Source organism: Nicrophorus vespilloides, unplaced genomic scaffold, assembly GCF_001412225.1.
Source record: "Nicrophorus vespilloides isolate i.1.1-1 unplaced genomic scaffold, Nicve_v1.0, whole genome shotgun sequence".
Lineage (NCBI taxonomy): Eukaryota > Metazoa > Arthropoda > Insecta > Coleoptera > Silphidae > Nicrophorus > Nicrophorus vespilloides.
Genome location: NW_017098369.1, coordinates 341764 through 363374, shown reverse-complemented (window position 1 = coordinate 363374; position 21611 = coordinate 341764). Strand labels below are relative to the sequence as shown.

Here is a 21611-nt window from a genome sequence, read left to right as displayed (position 1 = left end):
TTAAGGACGTACAATAATTGTGCATTATTTGGCTTTATCCATTGTTTCGAGTACATTATAGTTTTTTTCCATTCTGTCGAGTTCAAGCTGTAATTTGTTTAATCGCGTGGAAACCATCGATGCTGTTGCTGTTCTGTTATTTTGTCGCAGTACGAGCAGACGTCGGCTTTCGGCGAAACTTTCAAATCGTTCCACAAATCCATATCATTAAATTCGTACAATCAGTTGCATTTTTATGATAACTAAAATTGAAGAATTTGATTCCAGATTTTAAATTTAATAAAACGTTTTCTTTTTTTCTACTTAAATTATAATTTAACCTCAATCAATTCTATGGAGTCTATTTATAGTTAAGCAATATTAGTAACGGATATTTTTTGAATGGGAGAAAATACAATTTACAATTTGATACTTACAAAATAGTTAAGTAAGTTTTAATAAAATATTTATTTTAGAAATAGTTTTTGTAACTTTAAAATGAACAATAGCTTAATTAAAACTGTAAACCTGTTATTTCTTAAATACAAAGTATATTTTTTTTAATATTCAAAATATCTCAAATTCAAGAAAAAGAAACAATTAGGTTTTATTATATACTTTTATAGCAAAATTATAATTAGTTTAAATAAAGAATTATAATAAAATTGATATACTCATATAATAATATAAATCTTTTTGTAAGTTATGAATTTTTAATGATAAACATTTGCTAGAAATTAATTTAAGAAAAAGCTTTACCATGAATAATTTTCTAATTTACCGACAGAACATTGTACAAATCTCTTTTATTACTAATTATTTTTAGAGTTTAGTACCATTATGATTACGTCGCCAAAAATTAATTAATTAATTAAAAGCGACGTAATTAAATTACGTCTAATCTACGCATTTTTATAATATTCACTCACATTTAATTCATTTTTTAATTGGGTTCGTTGCTGACATTAGAATTGTGGTTTACTCAACCCGAACTCACCCTTCGGTATACCTCGGAACGAACCTTTAATTAACAAGGGTATCCGTTTCTCTCCTCTTCCTAATTACCTAATGAAGTAAAACGCATGATATCGTGTCCAACCTTCAGATTTAATTTTAGGTATTCTCTTAAAGCTTTAAATTTTCTTAAAGTATTTTTATTTTCGTCATTTAAAGATGTACTAAAGGATTCTTTATGATTATATTCATAATAAATAAATAATAATAAAACATAACAAAAAAAATTGTTATAAACTTCTTTTAATTAGAAAATTCTTATAATACAGCATAGTTTTTCCGTTAATATAAAGAATTATTAAATATTCCTATTTAATAAAATAATGTTTTTAGTACTAAAATAAGGTAATTAACAATAAAAGTTTTATAGCTGACAAAAAGTAGATTTTTTTTATGTATATTTACATGTTATTATTTGTTTTAATCAAGACGAAAAGTCTATCCACCAAAGTCTTTGTATCGGGTATACAATTTATTTAACTTGTTTCTACAAATATGTATTAAATTAGCTAGAATTACATATTTTATGTTAAAATACGTGTGCATAGTAAATCTGATTGTTAAATCTATCAAAGAACAAGCTAATTTTTTTAAAAATTTTAATTAAGTAGAAACTTTTCACTTGTTTTTTTTCCCTTATATAATTTTGTATGTTTTATTTACAATCTTTTCATATTTTATTTATTTCTTAATTGTTAAGAAAAATAAGAAATAACTTTAAAAAAAATATATATGTTTGAATTTAATTAGTTTATTGCTATTTTATTGACACATATTATAAGTATAGAGCTTCTATTATGGTGCGTACACACAACACGCGAGAAGCAAATCGTGTTCAACTCTCGATTACATTAATTTGATGCGCGCACATTCATTTTATACTAAATATGCAAACACATGTGTTGTGTGTACGCACCATTATAATGATCTGAATTAATTGTTTAGTAAACAAACTGTTTAAGAAGAAATGTTTTGAAAGACAGAATTTCAGTATTTTTTTTATGTCGTATAATTTTATTCACAATCTGTTCATCAATGTGAACTTTTCCGGTGGATAGTTACCATTATGATGATTTTTTTTTTAATTTGTAGGTAGTCTGTCGTCTTGTAGGTTAACTTCATGATAATGATATTTATTGCAACAGTTATATCATAAATGAATAACACAAATTAATACATTTAAGAACTGGAAGTGACATACACTTACTATATTTTATAGAAATTCAGATGGTATTTTGTAAATATAAACTTTTATCTAAATGTCTAGTAAAAAAAAATAAATCTAATTCAATGCTAATAAAAAAAATTGATTGATTCTTTTAATATTTTGTTATATAAATTTAATAATCAAAAGCATGATAACATAATCTTCCTCAGTAACTTAAACTTTAGTAGTTTAATCCAGAATTTAATAATAACTTTATCATTCTTAAATTATATTCAATTATATAACTTTTTTTGTTGCATTAAGTTGCAACCAAAAAAAAGTACGTATTTGCTTTTAAATACAAAATTTGAATATACATTTGTTATTCCAATGTTAAAAATAACTATTTTGCCAAAACCATGAAAGAGATTTATATTGCAAATTGGATATATTTGACACAATTTTATCCTTATATTAAGTGTTTAACACATTCAATACAGAATACTTAAGAATTAAGGCTATAATATTCAATATATCAATATTCTCAGATGTGTCCAAAACAAAATAAAACTCATAATATGAATACAAATTTAAAAATAATTGAACTTTTTTACCTAACAAGAATGTGATGTATATTAAATTAATCTATTAACTATATCAGTATATCTGTTAATCAGTGTAAATTACCCCGAATGGGGTAAAAGTGAATACTAGTAAGGACGTTCAGCAATATAGTATGTATCTATGACAAATACTAGAATTCGAAACTTATTTTGATGTAAATAAATATATTTTGTGTTAATAGTAGATTTATGAATACATCTTCAAAATTAATTAAGAATTTATACAACAATTAAAATATAATTTGCTAATTGATTTACTAGTATAATAATTAAAGATGATTTCAAACACAAAATTTAATTAAAAATGCAAGTTTCACATTGAATCTTTTTAAAAATTAAATATGGTAAATCTGCATATAATAAACACAATGTCTTCCTTTCAAAATTAAGAACACGGCAGTACACTTTCAATTTAGAAAAATGATTTCAAGATATTAAGAATTAATATGAAATATATTTTCTTAATTGTTCTATTCGGTATATTTGATATAATGTTATCCTTCATGTAAAAAAAATTGAAAAAAAAAATGTATTTGGTAAATCAAGGTAATTTCAATTTGGTACAAGGTTTTCAAAATCTCAAACATTTAGGCAGTAATATCAAATATGTATATTAGATCCAATGTGTCCAATTCTTGTAAAAAAAAATTAAAGACGCGTCCAACGCTGGGTTGAACACAAAATTTGAATATAAATTTGATATTTCATCAGTGATAATATTTAATTGGTGTCGGAGTCCGCTCATTAATCGCAAGCCGACCGCGTGTGTCTATGTATGTGTTTGTACGTTCACGTATACATACATATGTGTGTGTGTGTGTGTATGTAATTTATTTGTGCGCGCAGTTGTCGTCCTCCGTATGCGAATTATCTCTGAATCGGATCGAAGATAAGGGGGTTCCCTTTAAGCGCGCGAGGGTTCGACCGCCGCCCCACGTGATCGCTCGGAAAAAGGGGTAGCTCGGGTGAAGGGGGCGGTGGGTTCTCCGGGCGCGCTCGACGCTTGTGCTGGTAGTGGGGGGCCGACGAAGAGATGGCGCGCGGCCATGTTGTTACGTCACGGGCGGCGTGCGACCAATGGGCGTTCACCGAACGTCCCCGGTGGGGGCAGCTGGTGGGTTCGCCGGGTGCGCGGTCATCAGTACCCTCGCGCCAGTATCAACGGTAAGGTCGTGCGAGTGCCCAGCGAAGCCCGCGTTTCGCCCCCGCCCCCGCGACGACAATAGGGAACACAAGTAAAAAAAAAACACCAAACAAATAAACGGACCATCGAATTTGTACCAGCAAAACATCCCCTAAATAACAAAAAAAATCAAAATAAATAAACACACCACCCCCCAAAAATTAACAACAACAAACCCAAAAGAAAATAACAAAAAAAAAGTATAGTGGTTATTGTTTTAACCGTATCAGATTAGCCATACGTATATAGTGAGTGTGAGTTTTTCCGGAAAGCGCCAACACGGAATTCATAAGCTCAGTGCAGGGCCAATGTGCACCAGGTTCTTTGCCGCCCCCAGGGACGTTTGGAGGTGAACCGCCTGGGGTCCTTGCGACCCCTATTGTCGTTGCGACGCCTGCCACCACCTCAACCGCCTCCGCCGCCATCAGCATGAACCAGCTAGGTACCGTTTACGCAACGAAGCGTCGCCGTCGGAACGGAAAGAGGTGCGTACCATCCACCCACCCTTACGGGACACCGCCAAACCCAAATTTGGAACATCCCCAGTGCTTATAACCAAACGCAAGAAACGCAGTGTCAATGTGTTTATAAATGCAATCCTTCCTTTATTTTCTTCCCGTTACATTTGCATTAGTGCCAATTATCCAAAAGATCCTAAGAAGAGGTATTTTCTTTTAATGTGCTAATCCGAGGCTGGATAATCTCATTAACATGATTTAAAGCCCATTCATTTGACATTTATCTCCATTTACATAACAATTAATTGTTATATACAACTATTAAAGTAAATCTATATTACTAAATTTACTTATAAAATGATATTTTAGTGAAACGTTACTGATTTACTAATGTAACAAATCTTAACACTTTCACAAACACGTTTAAAATACTTCATGGTCGATGGGCACTTATTAATAAAACCTAACAACTACACAGTTTTTTGAATACGTTTGAATTTATACCTAACAATTAGTACAAATATCCTGCTAAATTCATGAAAATGTGCAAAGCTAGTACATTATATTTGCGTCGGTTAATTTTGTAAAAAAATGAATTTTCTATATATATTAATAGTTAATGTTTAGAAACTTTTATTTGTTCTTTATAATATATTCAAATAGTTGCACCAATCAGAGTCTTATGTATTGAAACTTTGTCCGTCCTCTTCTGATCATTCAGTTTGTGCTGCTACCATAATATGAATAATTTTCAGTTGAAATTTTCTTGGATTTTCTTATATAATATAATTTATTTATTTAACAATTTTTATTCGCCTATTTAAAACCAAAGAAAAATAAACAAAATTATTTAATCAGTAATTGTTACAGTTAATTAATTTTTAGATTTTAGAGATTTCTAGTAGCAAATATTATAAGTTTTTAGTGTTTTTGATCAGATTTGTTTATTGTCTAATACCCAATTGTTCTTATATAATTTGAATGATTCTAAAAATTAAAGTATTTGATAAATATTATACATATATTTTCAAATTAATTTTGATACAACAAAATAATTTATTTTATTATAACACATCAAATAAAATTTAATAATTTCAATTGAATAATTTACATATCAAGTTCTTATTATTTTTTATTAAATATGTATTAGTGCCAATTACCGAGTGAGAAGGAGGTATTTTCTTTTAACTACATGCACGATTCTGAGACTCAGATAATCTCATTAAGATGATTTAATGCGCATTCAGGTGGAAGATAAATAATCGGAGTCGCATTATTAACATAATAATTAAAAAATTGCATACACAGTAATATACGAATCGATTCAATACAATACGATTTACATATTGCGTCTTCGTTAAATAACACATAAGGTTACTGTTTCTTCGTCTTTGCTTGCGAGGGACAAGAGAAATATCTACCAAGTGTTGAGTATTTTAATTGGAAGTAAAATGTTTTATGGATGCAGATTTGCAACAACGTTCACATAAATTCGCATCCACGGTTATGTTATATTTGTAATTGTACTGTTTCATAATTTATAACTGAGAATATACAAGAATCAAATCAGATTATTCAAAAATTTAATGTGATTTTATATTTATTTTAACAGGATTTGCTATAACTTTTGCAATATCAATAAGAAAAATGTAATTATTTACTTGTATATAAATTTACTAATTTTCAAATATTTGAATCGACATTTTGTATAAAAATTAATTTACAAATGTTTGTTAAAATTGAATATAAATATTTTGTATAATAAATTCACTCAAAAAAAATAATGTTTTAACTATTTTATGTAATTTTACAATTTTTTATATATTTTTTATATATTTTTATATATTAATTAAAGATTTGATAATAATATTTATTTATGAATGAGACAGCAAAAAATTTAACAAAATTTTCATTTACGTTTCAATAACTGCATCATTACGTTATTTCCTTGATCTGCATCTGTTTTCTAAATATAATCGACTTGAATTTTGCCCGATTTCCTCCTTGCACTTTATATAGAATTACATAACATTCCTATTTTATTCTAATAAACGTATACACGTTTATCATATTTTGTATCTTATTTTGTTTCGTTTCTGTTCTCTTCATCATTTTAATGCCTTTACATAATCGGTGTAATTAATTACGAATGCAAATTATGTAAGCCGTTGGCCCGAGGCCGCTCTTGTACAATTTGAAGCGCGTTCACTCGTTTACCGACTTTACATGCCTCTGATTGTTGCTGTTCTAATTCGCATCGCACGTTTAAGCTAGATCTCAATGCGAGGAATTGAACACATTTCTCATCTCTTATACCGAAATTAGTACTTAGTAACACTTCAATAAATGGCATGAAAATGTAGGAAGTTTTAATGGCGTGAAATTTGCAGAATCTTAATGGTTTCAGCACAGAAAACGTAATTTTCTTAACCTTTAATCTATTTTTGTTTTATAAAAGTTAAAAAATATAAAGAACTTAATAGTTATATAAGAAATTTAGTGTTCTTTATATGGAAACGTATGGTTTAATCATTTCAATATGTTGATCGAAATTAAGAAATATTAAATAAATTTGATTATTTTGATTTATTTTCAATGCGAGGATTTGAACACATTTCTTATCTCTTATACCGAAATAAGTACTTAGTAACACTTCAATAAATGGCATGAAAATATAGGTAGTTTTAATGGCGTGAAATTTGTAGAATCTTAATGGTTTCAGCACAGAAAACGTAATTTTCTTAACCTTTATTCTATTTTTGTTTTATAAAAGATAAAAAATTTAAAGAAATTAATAGTTATATAAGAAATTTAGTGAACTTTATATGGAAACGTATGGTGGCATCATTTCAATATGTTGATGAAAGTTAAGAAATATTAAATAAATTTGATTATTTTGATTTGAATACATTTCTCATCTCTTATACTAAAGTTAGTACTTAGTAACAATAAATGGCATGAAAATATAAGAAATAATAAATAAATTTTAAATAGTAGACTAAATTTCAATAGTTTAATGTTATATTTATGTACAATTCAATAATACAAATAAATTACATAAAAACATTACATAAAATAATTTTTAATCTAAATATTTCTTAATCACATAATAATAAACATAACATTTATGAATTTTTATCCAAATTTTAAAAATATACCCAATGTTTTAAAACATCTATCACATTTTTATTTTAAATAATAAATAAACCTGTTTTAGTGTAATTTATTAACTAATAATCAAAATGTTATAGAAGTTGAAACAAAACTTAACTATCTAGTTTAATTTTTTTTTCTAAATATCTTCGAGTTTGACTTCAAATTTTGTTATTTAATACACTCTTAAAAACATTAGAAAAAAAATCTTTATTAAATTGTTTATTACTTTCGTCACTTGTGATTTATTATGTAATTTGTTAATAAAAAAAATGTGAAATGAAAAGAAAATTGAAACGACGAAAGAAAAAATTTGATATAGTATTTTGATAAGGTAAATGTATCCTAAAGTAATTAAACACATCAATCATAAATTAAACAAAGACTTGTATAATTCAGTAGATTCGAAGTACACCATTAATCAAAGTTAGTTTATTTATTTGGACGTACTAATCGAGAATACTCATGTTGGAGGGAATAGTTCAATTAGTTTTTAACCTAATTGTATTTATACAAACATACATATTTGTTTACTTGTTTATCTTATTCATGTTTAAAATATTTCAATTTACGTTTAAGATTAATGATATTTCTTGAAAGTTCGAGCAAGATTAAGAAATATAAGTAATTATTTCAATTCATACAATTTTTTACAATAGAAATAATTGTTGTACAGTGGAACCTCGCTTAATGAATTTAAATATTTCCGGATATTATCTCCTATACTGAAACATATTCAAAATATACACATAATATGTGAAGACAAGTTTTAAAAATGATGAAGCTGCGCGCCTGCTCCGGGACTTCTCTACTCATCGTCACTCGTTATGCGAATAGTCGCTCGCTAAGCGAGCCAAAATTTATTTTGTTCGTTAAGCGAGATTCCACTCTATATTATTTTTATAATAAATATTTATTTCCTAAAAAATAATTATAAGAAAATGAATTGAATGAAATAGAGACACAATTTTTTTAGTTTATAATTTTTCTATTTAAAAATAAACATTTTTGTTCTATTTAATTATGATTTTATGTATATGACAAGTTATTTAATTTTATCAAAAAATACTTTTTTTGTATTAAATTGTGGAGTTATTTTTTTAAATAAAAATATGGATAATAAAACTTAATATATATACCAAGTTAACAAAATATAGTATAAGAATTGATATTATTTTATCATTTTATTAAATTACATTTTCTTTAGAAAATTCCGATTTTTAATCATTTTCGATATTTTTATATATAATCATAATTATTAATAATTGTCTTTTTGAATCAATTATTAAATAATATTTTGTATATATATAAAAGACAAAACTTTTAGGATCTTGTTAATTTATATAAATTTATTTGAAAGTTGTCTTAGAAACTTTAAGACTTTATCAAATGAAATTTGTTTTGTTTAATAGAAATTTGTTATGAAAATTTGAAGGTAAAGAGAAATAAATTCAAGACTTAATGTGTTCTAAAATTTAGACTAGTAAACTAACATAAAATAGTAAATAAATAACATGTATACGTATAACTATGAAGTGTTTTTCAAGTTTTAATTAAGCGAAATGTATGATACGCAAAAGCCTTAACGATTTGCCTTCAATGCGGATGAAATTGATTAAATTGAGCTACATATAAACACATACATATAAATAGGTGCATAATGCATGTGCAGACGAATTCAAATAAAATTAAAGGCAATATCAAACGGGAACGTGAACGATTTTAAAGTTGAAATTTATGCGAAGTGCACGGGTTTCATTGCGTTTTAATTAATTTTATTGGGGCAATTAAATGTGTTATGGTAATTTTACAAAACACTCCGCCATATAAATTAGCAACAAAACGCAAAATGCAGCCATTTCCATTTCGTTTTCTATTTATTTCTTTCTCTTTTTCAATCCCCTTGTTTGTTGCTTTACTATATTTTTTTTAATCTTATCCCTGCTTATGTAACCGCGAAAGACGACGTCGTGCGCATGTTTATAAACATTTTATATAACCTACACACGCTTCCACGTGTAATTATATAAATTTTAACCGAATTCCAAGTATTGCAACGTATGCACTATTAATTTTCATACCTCTATATACTATTTAATCTGTGTTGATCATTCTCATACCTGAATAATTTAAATGTGAGCATATTAAATTCTTAGTAATTTTTACACAAATTACTTCTTTCGTTAAATTTATAGCATTTATTATATGATGTTTTTCTAACTTTGTAATTATATAACTTTATTACAAAATCATTACAAATATTTACTAAATTTACAAAGAAATAATAATATAATAATTGGAAAAAAAAAACTAATATTATATTATTATCCATATTTCTATGCGGATTTGCCTCGTGTTGTTAAAATCTGTTTCCATGCGCTACTTGTCAATTTACTTATACAAGTATTTGTGCAAAAACTCTTCAAGTATTTGCGTATTAAAATTTATGTCCTGAGTTGAAAAAGTTTCCCCAATCCAAATAAGATCATCAACACGCGTTGCTTAAATTGTCAAATACCAATTAAACAATATTAATGTTTTATCATTGCAATTCAGGTGTATTTTGTGCATCGATGTTATTTTATATAATAATTATGTAATTTATAGAAAATTTAGTTAAACTATCAAATAATATCAAATAAATAATAATGTTCGGAAAGCGAGGTATTCGAGAACCTGTGAAGTATTTACAGAGTATAGTTATTGAAAGTAAAGTTAAAATATATCTATTACCCGATCTACACGATAGATATGTTCCTGAGAAAATCGTGTAAATTGAAATTGTAACTTTTTGAATGTAAATCCGTGTAAATCTAAAAATATGCAAAAAACGCATAAAGTTAGTTTCAACATTTATTTAGTTTTTTTTTAAACCGTGTAAAACTTGAACTTGAACAGTCGGTATTTTATTAAATATCTAGATGTTACATACACTATAGATATTATAAACTTTCATGTAATTCATGTGAATCTTTTCACTAAGTATAATAGAAAATTTAAATAAATGTTGTGTATTAGTATTACAGGTGCAAGAAAGTTGCCTTTAGAATGAATTATTTTCAAAATAAATCATACGTGTAAGCGATCAATAATATGTGTGTATATTTATTTTTCGTGCACGTGCTTTGTCTGCGGAAGAAAGTTTCATTGTTATAGGCACAACGGTAGTACAAGAAGAAATGCCTATCAATAATTCAATTTTCATATAAATTATGCAAGATCATTTGCTCGACTCGAATTGATTATGATCGATGGTTTATGCCGTAAGATGTGAACAAATGTGACACATTTATTAATATTTATTGCGACGTTTAATTGATTTATTGTATTCACGTTGCTTCGCTTTCGCTAAGTGGATATAAATACTAATAGACAATTCTCAATAAACTATCGGATTTATAATAAGTGCTGTTTGTTTAATTCTATTGCAACAATTATATTTTTATTAAAATATTTAAAGATATTTTTTTTAAATTCAGTTTAATAAAAAGTATTTTTGAAGAAGAAAAGAGTTTGCAAATATCATTTATTAAAGATTAAGTAATTATTGGTGCATTTTATAGATGTTCGAAAATCTAATTGTTTTGATTTTAATTTGTTTTCTGAATTTAAACTCGATATAATCGTATACAAAAACAATGTAAATTCGGAAAATGAGTAGTTCGAAAAACGAGGGTCCACAATATGTTTTACTTTATAATATTAAATTTAATTGCTTATTATTCCCTTAATAAAATTTTATTTATAATTGGACTTTTATACAAAACGATGATTAATACATGTATAATATTGAAAAGTTGTACAAGTAGAACGTTAATATTTTTTTACATAAATATATTAGGAAATTATTGAAAAATCTTCTAGTCCTCAAACATAATAAATTTCAATTATCTAATTAAATTTTACACAAAACTATACTTAATTAGAATAATTCAAGATATAAATACGGTAATAATTAATTTTATCAGATTTATTTTAATTTAAAACATTTACATATTCGATATTAAATAAATAAACATTAGGAAACTAATAGCAAATCCTTTGTATCAATGTGTTTAATTAATTGGTAGTTTTTAATAATTTTTGTGTTTTTTGTCTTTAAAAACAGGAATTTTACATGAAATTTGTGTATTAAAATGTACTTATTAGTTATATTGCCAGTTTATGTATAGGAGAAGCGAAATTCTGTTCGGAAACCGAAACTTCTTAGGGATTTATGTAAAGCTTCACAGTATTTGTTATTGAAAGTAAATAAATATCTTACTCAATAATCAAGAGTTTATGCGCTACTTTTTGAATATTTATATAATCAAGTTCTAATCAAACGTTAATCCATATTATATTCTAATGGTGTAAATTAAAGCAGAGTAAAGATTGAAATACGCAACAACAACAAAATCATAAACTGTTAGTGTGAATTATGCAATGCCATTAGATCGACACCAGTAATTTGACATTAATTGTGATCGGTATAAATTAATGCGTAATCATTTAACTACCTGCATAAGCTTAAGTACGAAATGTAATCAGTTACAGCATAATTTAATTAATTGCGAGCATTAATACTTTGTTGGGGAGACCCCATCCATGGAGTCAAGTGTAATTTATCGAAAGATTAATGACATTCACTACATTAAACGGATACCATGCACACTTTATTCCTTCGTTTGTTCGCTGTTTATTTATATTTTTTTCTTAGTATTCTCATATGTGTCTTCAAGATGTACATAATTTGTACTTTAGCTTATCGTGTTGTTCATTTGTCATTCAGATTCAATCATGTTTTTATATTTAGTTTGCCTTAATCGAAGGATGATTTTGTTGCAAGTCGAGGCTAACTTGAAATACAAGTTAATTAAATTTTGAATCTTTTTTTCTATTTTCAATCAATTAATTTGATATCTTGTCATTATTATTATTCATATTAAAATCATTTCGACTTCTCATATTAAATAATCAATAGAAGTAAAATGTGTTATGTAATTTCTATGATAAATAAAAATTATCTTTTGTATTCTTAAGAAAGTTCATAGATTTGCTTTAATATCTCATAATTTGTCTAAATTATATAATTTCTATGACAAATAATAATTATCTAATGTTTTCTAATAGATTTGCTACAGAATCTCATGATCGTAAGAACTCAAACTAATTTGAAATATAAGTTAATATTATGGGTGAAGTAAAAAGTTCTAAGCGTTTTGTACATACTTCGATCGACAGTCTTCTTGAAACCATCCTTATACAAATGGTTCCAAACGGTTTTCTGACTAATCTTCAGTTCCTGGGCAATGGAAAAAGTGCTCGCATGCCGGTTCGATTCAACGATTTCCATGATTTTATCAACATTTTTGAAGATTGGTCTACCAGAGCGTGTCTCATCTTCTACGTCAAAACTGTCAAAGAACTATAGAATGACAAGAGATATATCGTGAGATATGGCTCACTAATTTAACGAAAAACGCTAAAAACTTTTTACTTCATAATATTGGGATATATTTTCTTATCATATTAACTAATCAATATAGAAATAAATTTATTTACGAAGTTATGTATTTTTTTATGATAAATAATAATGGAATGTTTTGTTTTCTAAGGAATGTTCGTAGATTTGCTATAAAATCTCATGAACATAAGAACTTTAATTTATACTTTGTACATAATCATGACTATAACTAAAGTAATTTGTTTTATTACCATATAGATAATGTAGTCAGTGTATAATCAAGTCTGTAATTCTCTACACCATTCATTTCATGCGTTTAAATATATCAAATTATCTACCACGAATTTTCTTTATAATTTAAATATTTGTTACATACACATAAAAATAACTTCAAATTACCTCTAAATTATCAATACAAAATTTTAAATAATAATCATTTAAATATAAAATTATATAATTTTGTTTCAAATACTTGGTAATATTTTTTAATTTATAAGATTTTTTTTTAAATATTTAATAAAAAATTAAGATGTTTCTAAATTAGAGTAGTTTTTGATTAATTTATTTTTTGTTCCTATAATAATTTAAAATTTCCATCGAATAAAAATATATTTTTTTAATATAGAAATTTTGTCTAATCCAAGAAAAATATACACTTTGAGAAATTAGATAGAAATAATAATAATTTATGAAACAAAGCTACGCATATTTACTATTATTACCTTGATTTCAGATCATCAAAGGAATAATTAAGTTATAATTATTTTATGTATACACGTACTTTTTCTTCCTCCTATGATTATGATTTGATTACAAGGCATTATATAATTTGTACCGCTAAATCTGCTGAAGAATAAGTAAAAAAAAACGTATAGTATAGCATTCCACATTTTAATATTGAATCTTGCTGAGTTTCCTACAGATGTGAGGCAAGAGAACCGCCACTAATGATATTATAATCGCTCCAAAAATTTACCAATACCATTTTTCACCATCAATTTTATGCCCATTATGATTATATAAAGGAGGTTAAAGAGAACAGATTCGTTGCATTCCTTGAAACTAATAAACAAAAAACAAACAAAAAAATATGCAATGATACGTATTTGAATATCAGTAAAGTAATATGTTCTTTATATTTAAAAAAAAAAAAATGAATGTTCGATTCGATTTCATCACGTAATAATTATTTATTGTGTTTGTTTTTGTTGTACGTTGTGTAATTTAAAAATTGTAAAGTCATTACGTGATATTTTTTGTTTTGTTTTGTTCGCTTTACCTATGGTTCTGTGTCATTAAGTATACCTTTTTTCCTTTGTTTTCTAATAAAAAGAGTTTTGTTTTGTACACTTGTTGCAAATGCAGTTATTTACTATGTTTGAAGAGAAAAAGTAGACGTGGAATTGTTTTGAAACATAAGTTGTTATTTTTTTTCTGTGAGAAGGTTATGGTATAGAATTTATCTTTGTTAACAGTTTTTTTTCTATTTAGAGTATTTTTAATAGTTTTGACTGCTTTATATATTATTTAAGAAGAGTTAAAACTTGTTACTTTCCATATTTCAAGTAAAAAATTTCAACAAACATAAATATTTGACAAGTGAAGAAATATTAGTAAATTGTTTAAAAAATGATATTGTTGATTTACAAAATTACAGCAAATTTGTATAATAATTAAATCAACGTATTCTCATTGATTTTTATAAGGTTGTTGGATTAAAGTTAATCATCTTTAATAGTTAAAGCATGAACTCAATATCAATGTGTATAATTATGAAAACGTATTTTTCTTTTATATCATAAACATACACTATTTCTAGTATAAATCAATCACAATTAAGGAGTATATAAAAATGGGCACATCAACGTTATGATTTATCTTCTATATGGTTTCAACAAATGATTAAATCATGAAAATCATTCTCCTAATATTACGTTTACTATTATGAAATATTCAGAAGAGATGCAAGGAACAATTTCATATAATTTTCATATTTGAAATTATCTTAGTTTTAATGAATTTTTTTTTGTATTTTGTTTAAATGCATAAAATTTGTTTCTACTCATTTTCAGAAGATTGTCTTATATTGTTAAATACCAATTATTCAAAACGAAAATAGTTTACTGAATGTTGAGGTTTTAATAGTATTAAAGTTTCTTTTCATTAATTTATTACTGGGTTGTTAAATTAGTCCGTTCGTTTTTAAAACTCCTTTATTTTGTATCATTCTGGGCCAACTTTTATATAATTTCATAATGCAATCTCTCCAGAAAGTTCCATTTATTTGTTCGTTAACCGAATTGTTCGTTAACGAAGCAGCTTATGAAGCTTAAGCTAGCGTTAACCGAATATAAAGTAATTTTTTTTTCAGTTTTCTACTCACGAATTTTTGTTATACGTTTGGTTAAGGAATTGATTAAATAATAACATATTAATTTAAACATAGTTTAAATGAAATTTATTATTTTGATACAAATTATTTAAAAAAGTTTTATTTTAATCATTACTAAGAAAAAATAATTATATTTATACCAGTTTTTTTAATAAATTAAAACGTTGATGTTAATGTTATAAAAAATGTAATTAATTACGTGTATGCATTACATAAATATAGGGTTTGTCGAATGGATTACAATTTCTGAAGATGGATCGAAAAGTAAGGGTTGAAAGAATATAGGATGACATATCGCGAAATCAGTAATGTGCTTTTTTTTATTAATCCCTTTTTTACCTTCCATTCGGGCGTACCAAGAGTGATGTGTTGTAAAATGACAGGTTAGGAAGATTATTACATTAGTCTTCGGATTTGGGTGCGCTGCGGCGTCCCGGCGCCGCTGTGGGTGTGTCCGGTCGTCGCGACGACGCAACCGACGCCTGAATTATAGCACGGGAGAAACTGGGGAAAACCTCCATAACCGTTGCGAACGATGATGGCGCTATGTAAATGCTCAAAAAGCCGTGAACTATCTTTTATTATATAATTTTGTTATTATAAAATATATATGAAAACAAAGTAATTGGTATGTTAATTTGTGAAATGCGGCTTCAATTAGTACGGATTCACATGAAAATATTAAAACAACTTGAGAACTCTATTTTTTTTTCATTTATGCGGTTTATTTTCGTATGTTTTTAGTTCTTCCATTAGTCCGGTTTTAAAATCGTTGCTTAAAACCAAACTAATCGAGGAACTAAATACATTACGCGACTGAATTACTAAGAAACTATGGAATAATAATAAATAGAGTTGAGAATGAAATTGCTGAAGAATAGAAACAAATAAAATTAAGTGTTTGTTTGAAACAATGTGAAAAATGTTTAAAAGACTTTCTATTATAAATACTTCTACTGTTTTCTATTGAATAAGATTAAATTTGTTGTCAAAGAATAGTAAAATAGATAAAATGAAGAAAACTGAAGAAACAAAAGTATTTGTTGTTTGTGACAATGTGTTTTTATTTTTTTTAATTTTTAATAGTTCATTTTTATTTAGACCTATATGAAAAGCTACAAACAAAAGTTCACTTTTATTTTCAAGCTTTGTCATTTGTTTATTTCTATTTTAATAGAACTTTAATAATTAAATTAAATTATTCTGTTTTGTCATGGAACTAAATTTTTAAGACATATATTATTATAAATTATTCATTTCATACAAATAAATTATTTTTTTAAAATTATATTAAATGTAAACAATTTATGAATTTATGTAATAGTACATAATATTTTTATAATATTTATCAATAAATAAATTGAAACAGAAATAGAAAATATTTATTAGAGTATTATTAAGGAGTTATCTATAGAATGTAGGGAGGTTTCTTAATTAAAGTACTTGGCCTTTCTGTATTCCATTAAAACCAAAATAATGATCATATCGTTTCTCCCCTTATATAATTTACTAAATGTACCTCAAAGGAATAATACGTAAAACAAAGCTTAAAGCGGAGAACAAAAATTATATTCTTATCATTACGAAATATATATTCAATATTCTGAATTTAATAAATAACAAATAAACAAAAGTAATTGGATACTACAAACAAATATAGATAAATTCGATAAATGTGTTTTATACATATTTGTTATGTATTATTATACATATGGGCGACTAATAGCCGAATGGTTAAGTCGCCCTACCCACGAGCTAGTGGGCGCAGGTTAAAATCCTGGTCAAGCCAGGCCCTTTGTGAGCACTCTCGGGGCTTGCGGCAATAGGGCCATCGTTCATCACAGATGGACAGTGAAATGAATAAGGTTGAGCATATGGACTTTCAGCAATCTTAAATTTACTCAATGTTCACATTGATGTACAGATTGTTAATAAAATTACACGACATAAAAAAGATATATTATTAATTAAATATATGTTTGGGAAGTTTTTACTTTAATTTTAATAAATTGATAAATAAAATCATATTTTATGTTCTATAATGATAAGATTCATAAATCAATATAGATTAAATAGTTTTCGTTTCCAAGAAAATGAATAAAAAGTTTGAAACAAAAATTCATTTTACATATTTTTAACACTAATAAATATACCTATCACTTTTTATAATCATATGATTTTTATATAAATAAATAGTAAATAAAAAAATGTAATAAAATATATTTTTTTACTTAAAAATATTGTTTTCACTCTCAAAAACCAAGACATTTCTAAATAAATGCAAACTATTTATGTTGTTGAAATTTATTACATTAATATTTCTTATATTAAGTTATAAATCTTTTATATAATTTATTCATAAAAGATAATAAAAAAAAACATAATGTGCGAATCATCAAAAATAGTCATTCAAAATAAATATGATTTTCATCATTATTGAAATTTGTTACATCATTATTTTTTAAAAGAAATCTATAAAAATATGAAAACTAAATTGTTGTTATATTGAATATTACTAATAAATGTTGTGAAAATGAGAATGTATAATCTTGAGATTCATAAATAAATGTAAAGTAAATGGTTTAATTGGTTATTTTTTTTGTCTGAAATAAAGTAACAAATTTGTAAAGTCAAAACTTGCTTATTTACCATAACAAGTTTTGAGAGCCTTGGTAAAATTGGTGGTTATTGCATTAATTGCATAGTATTTAGTTGCATTTTCGGTTTTTATGGTATTGGGAAGCACCAAAAGAAACAGTAGTTGAATTGCAAGACGAACGTGTAGAAAAACGTTAGGGTCGCTACTGTATCATTAAAGTATCGAAAGGTTCTGCCAGAATGGGTTGAAGATGAACAGTAAGAAGAAGAAATAAAAAGAGAACTGAGCGTCGCTAACGTACCGATTTTTAGTAGAAACGGTAATCGTCGTCGGCGGCAGAGATCAGCCCCAAGAAAAACACAGGGAAGACGACGAGGGAACTCCCTCATTAGCAAACATTCGAATGGTCTCAGATCTGCAAAGATTATACGGTCGAAAAACGATTTGCATATCAAACGCACACTCTCATATACGAGCTAAACCGAATCCATCCCGTATTCTTTCTTCTGTCTGCTACGACCAATTACTCCACACGGCCCAATATTAAAGCTACGTTCCACTGCGATGGCAATTAGAGTTTTAACAAATCCCCGAAACTGAATAAATTATTGATGATAATATAGCTTCTGCAACGCATGGCTTTACTTTTACCTATCTTTCCTTTTCTTCGACCATAGGGTTCTTAATTTATTTTTGTCTGACCTATCGACACACCTCAGTTTTTTTCATAAATATCTTGCTCCAATTACTCCACATTCGAAATTATGCAAAATCACTGTTCGCATCCTCTCGCATTAAGTTCTTGATAATTGGCAACTTTGTTGAAGAGTCTCTACCTTTACCTTTCTTCTGTTCTCAAAGCATACAACAAGCTACAAAAAACGTATTTAGTTATGCCTTTTATTCATTATCGGATTCAAGCATTCATCCATCTAAAAAAAAGTTTTGTAGTGTTAAAATATCTAACAAAAAACTAAAATATAATACAAAAATCACCGATAGATGGCGTCTTTAATTGAAGTATAACAGCTTATTAAAATTAACTTGTATATGAGGTCCGCCGTAGCTGTGTGGCTATAGTCGTCTGTATCACGAAAATCTAATACGAAAGGTTCGATTCCCAAAAACCAACAAAAAATGGTGGTGGCTGTTAAACCTGAAAGGGGTAGAAATAGGGCCGAAAGAAACTTGTATACGGTGGGATTAAAGCAAACACTACACAACTACACCTTACAATTAGGGTCCAGAAGAATTGCTCTTTAATATAGTGGATATTATTTGCTAAAGTCACAAGTAACAAAAAACCTACATATTGTCGAATACAAGCTTTCATCCACCTAAAAAACATTTATAGTTTGTTTGTTGAAATATCTAGTTTTTTTTTATTAAATTTATTGAAAAACTAAAATTTAATAAATAAAATCACCGATAGATGGCGTCTTTAATTGAAGTATGAAAAGTAACTTGTGTATGGCATTAAAGCACAAAATACCATGCAATTAAATAAATTGTTTCATATAATAATATTGTATTAAAAAAATGCTTTAATTGTAATTACTTCAACATAATTATGAATTTGCAAACTTACAGTAAACATATTTTCGTTTCACTGAAATTTACTGAGTTCAATAATAATGTTATGTAAATACTTTTTTTTAACAATTTTATACAACCAATTGAGAAACGACCTTGATGCCTGGAAATTTTTTAAATAGTAACAATCAAAATCTTTACAATAGGAAGATGCCAATTTATTCCATTCTTGAGTTATAACTTAATTTTCAAAAACTTTATATACTTTTTGTTGAGAACTACTGATTACCTGAAATATATGTAAATTATCAATTACATTTTTTGAAAATAAGAGCTTGTTTGTGTAGGCGCACGTTTATTGAATATGAGGTTTAATTAAATTACAATATCGGAGCACTCGGAAACAACTCGTATGCAATTTGCAAGATAATCAAATCGGCCTGGGGCTGCAAAATTTTGGACTCGGACGTGTATAAATTTGTTGAACCGTTGCATCTTTCTTTCTTTTTTTTTGGGCTCAGCAAAAGTTTAAGATTTTCAGATACGAAACGTCATATGTTTTTTTTCTAATTAACTTCGATAGGGATCGGTGTTCGTTAATTTACTGTTGCGCAACTCCCAATTATACTGCAGACCACCGACAACCACTCATTCATATTTCCTTAATTGGATCCCCATACACTAATATTATTCACTGTGTAAAAATTGTATCTAAGTTTGCTTAATTCTTTTAATAATTGCAATATGTCAGTAATTATTAAGTTATAGAAAACATTTGTTCAAATTTTAATTATAGTTATTTTTTCTAATTGATTCTTGAAAATTCAGCATTATTTTAATACTGATAGAAATAATGCTCTACTTAAAAATTATTAAAAAAAAAGTTCTAATTTACATTGAATATGTTTCTATCAACGATCAATAATTAATAAGTTAATAGAAAACTTTTAATTGATTTTTCTAATAGAAATATTGTTATTTGATAAAGTTTTACTGTTTTTCTTTTTACTTTTAATATATTTCATTCTACAATAATTAATCATATGTTGTTATTTAAATATTAATCAAATATCTCAATTTTATTCCCATAAACTATAAATTTACATTAAAAAATTACATTTAAATTAATGAATATTTATTTTTTTTGGTTAACAAAATTTTTAAGAATTATAGATCATTAATTATTTTAAATCTATTTCTTAAACTCTTAATAAAAACTGTAAATTTGTTTAGAAAATTAAACATGCTATGAATTTACTAAGTAATGAATTAATGAAATTACAAAGAATATAAATGGAAGCCATGTTAATTGACTACAAAATGGAAACATAAATGAACAAAAAAAATATGTAAATTGGATCAAGATTGAAGGAGGGATGTATAAACTTTAAATAGAATCTAAACTTCTGACAGTTTTCGCTTGGCTTCTGATTGAATGGAAATAGGCTTTGAATTGGGGCACCTGTTAAGATTAGCGTAGAGTGTTGGTTGTTTTCCGTGTGTTGTTGAATATACGGCACATGTGTTGTTGTTGTTTGTTGTTGTTGGCGCTGTTGATGGATATGAAATGCTGCATGTTGTTGGCGTTTTCGTATTGTGTGCGTCGGATAGTTGGCACGAAAGCTGCGTGCACTGTTTGCTATCCGAGTCTCGCGTTTAATCGTCTATTAATGACGACCCTATTAATAAAATCCATTAATATAGCCGAAATATTCGCGTGATTCAATGAAAACGCTCAAAGCTAAATGCATCATGCTAAACTACAACGAAACACACTACTTTACAATCTTATTTAACCTCAAACGATAAATCACGACCGCGATTTGCCAACCTCAATAATAGAAGCATTTCCTTAAACATTAAACTATAATTTGAGAAAATAAATAAAAACTGATTTTTTTACTATACATCAAGAATGAAACATGATGGAATAGCAAAATTAAGATTCCCACAAATATTGTACATAGAGATTAGTGATCATTTATCAAATTAACACGATTTTTTTTATAAATAAAAACTGTATTTTTTAAGAGTTAATCCTTAATCTCGTTTAAATACTTCGATAGAATTATACAGCTTTAATA

The 21611-nt window shown here is 26.6% G+C and overlaps 1 protein-coding gene across 1 annotated transcript in view; it reads left to right on the top strand.

Moving 5' to 3' along the window:
* Positions 1 to 4224: 4224 nt before the first annotated feature.
* Positions 4225 to 21611, top strand: part of LOC108562270 (aryl hydrocarbon receptor protein 1) — an 87847-nt gene continuing 70460 nt past the window's right edge. The window contains exon 1 of the mRNA XM_017920547.1: positions 4225 to 4431. Coding sequence (XP_017776036.1) covers positions 4376 to 4431 — 56 coding nt within the window. The 5' untranslated portion in view covers positions 4225 to 4375. The remainder of the gene's footprint in view (positions 4432 to 21611) is intronic.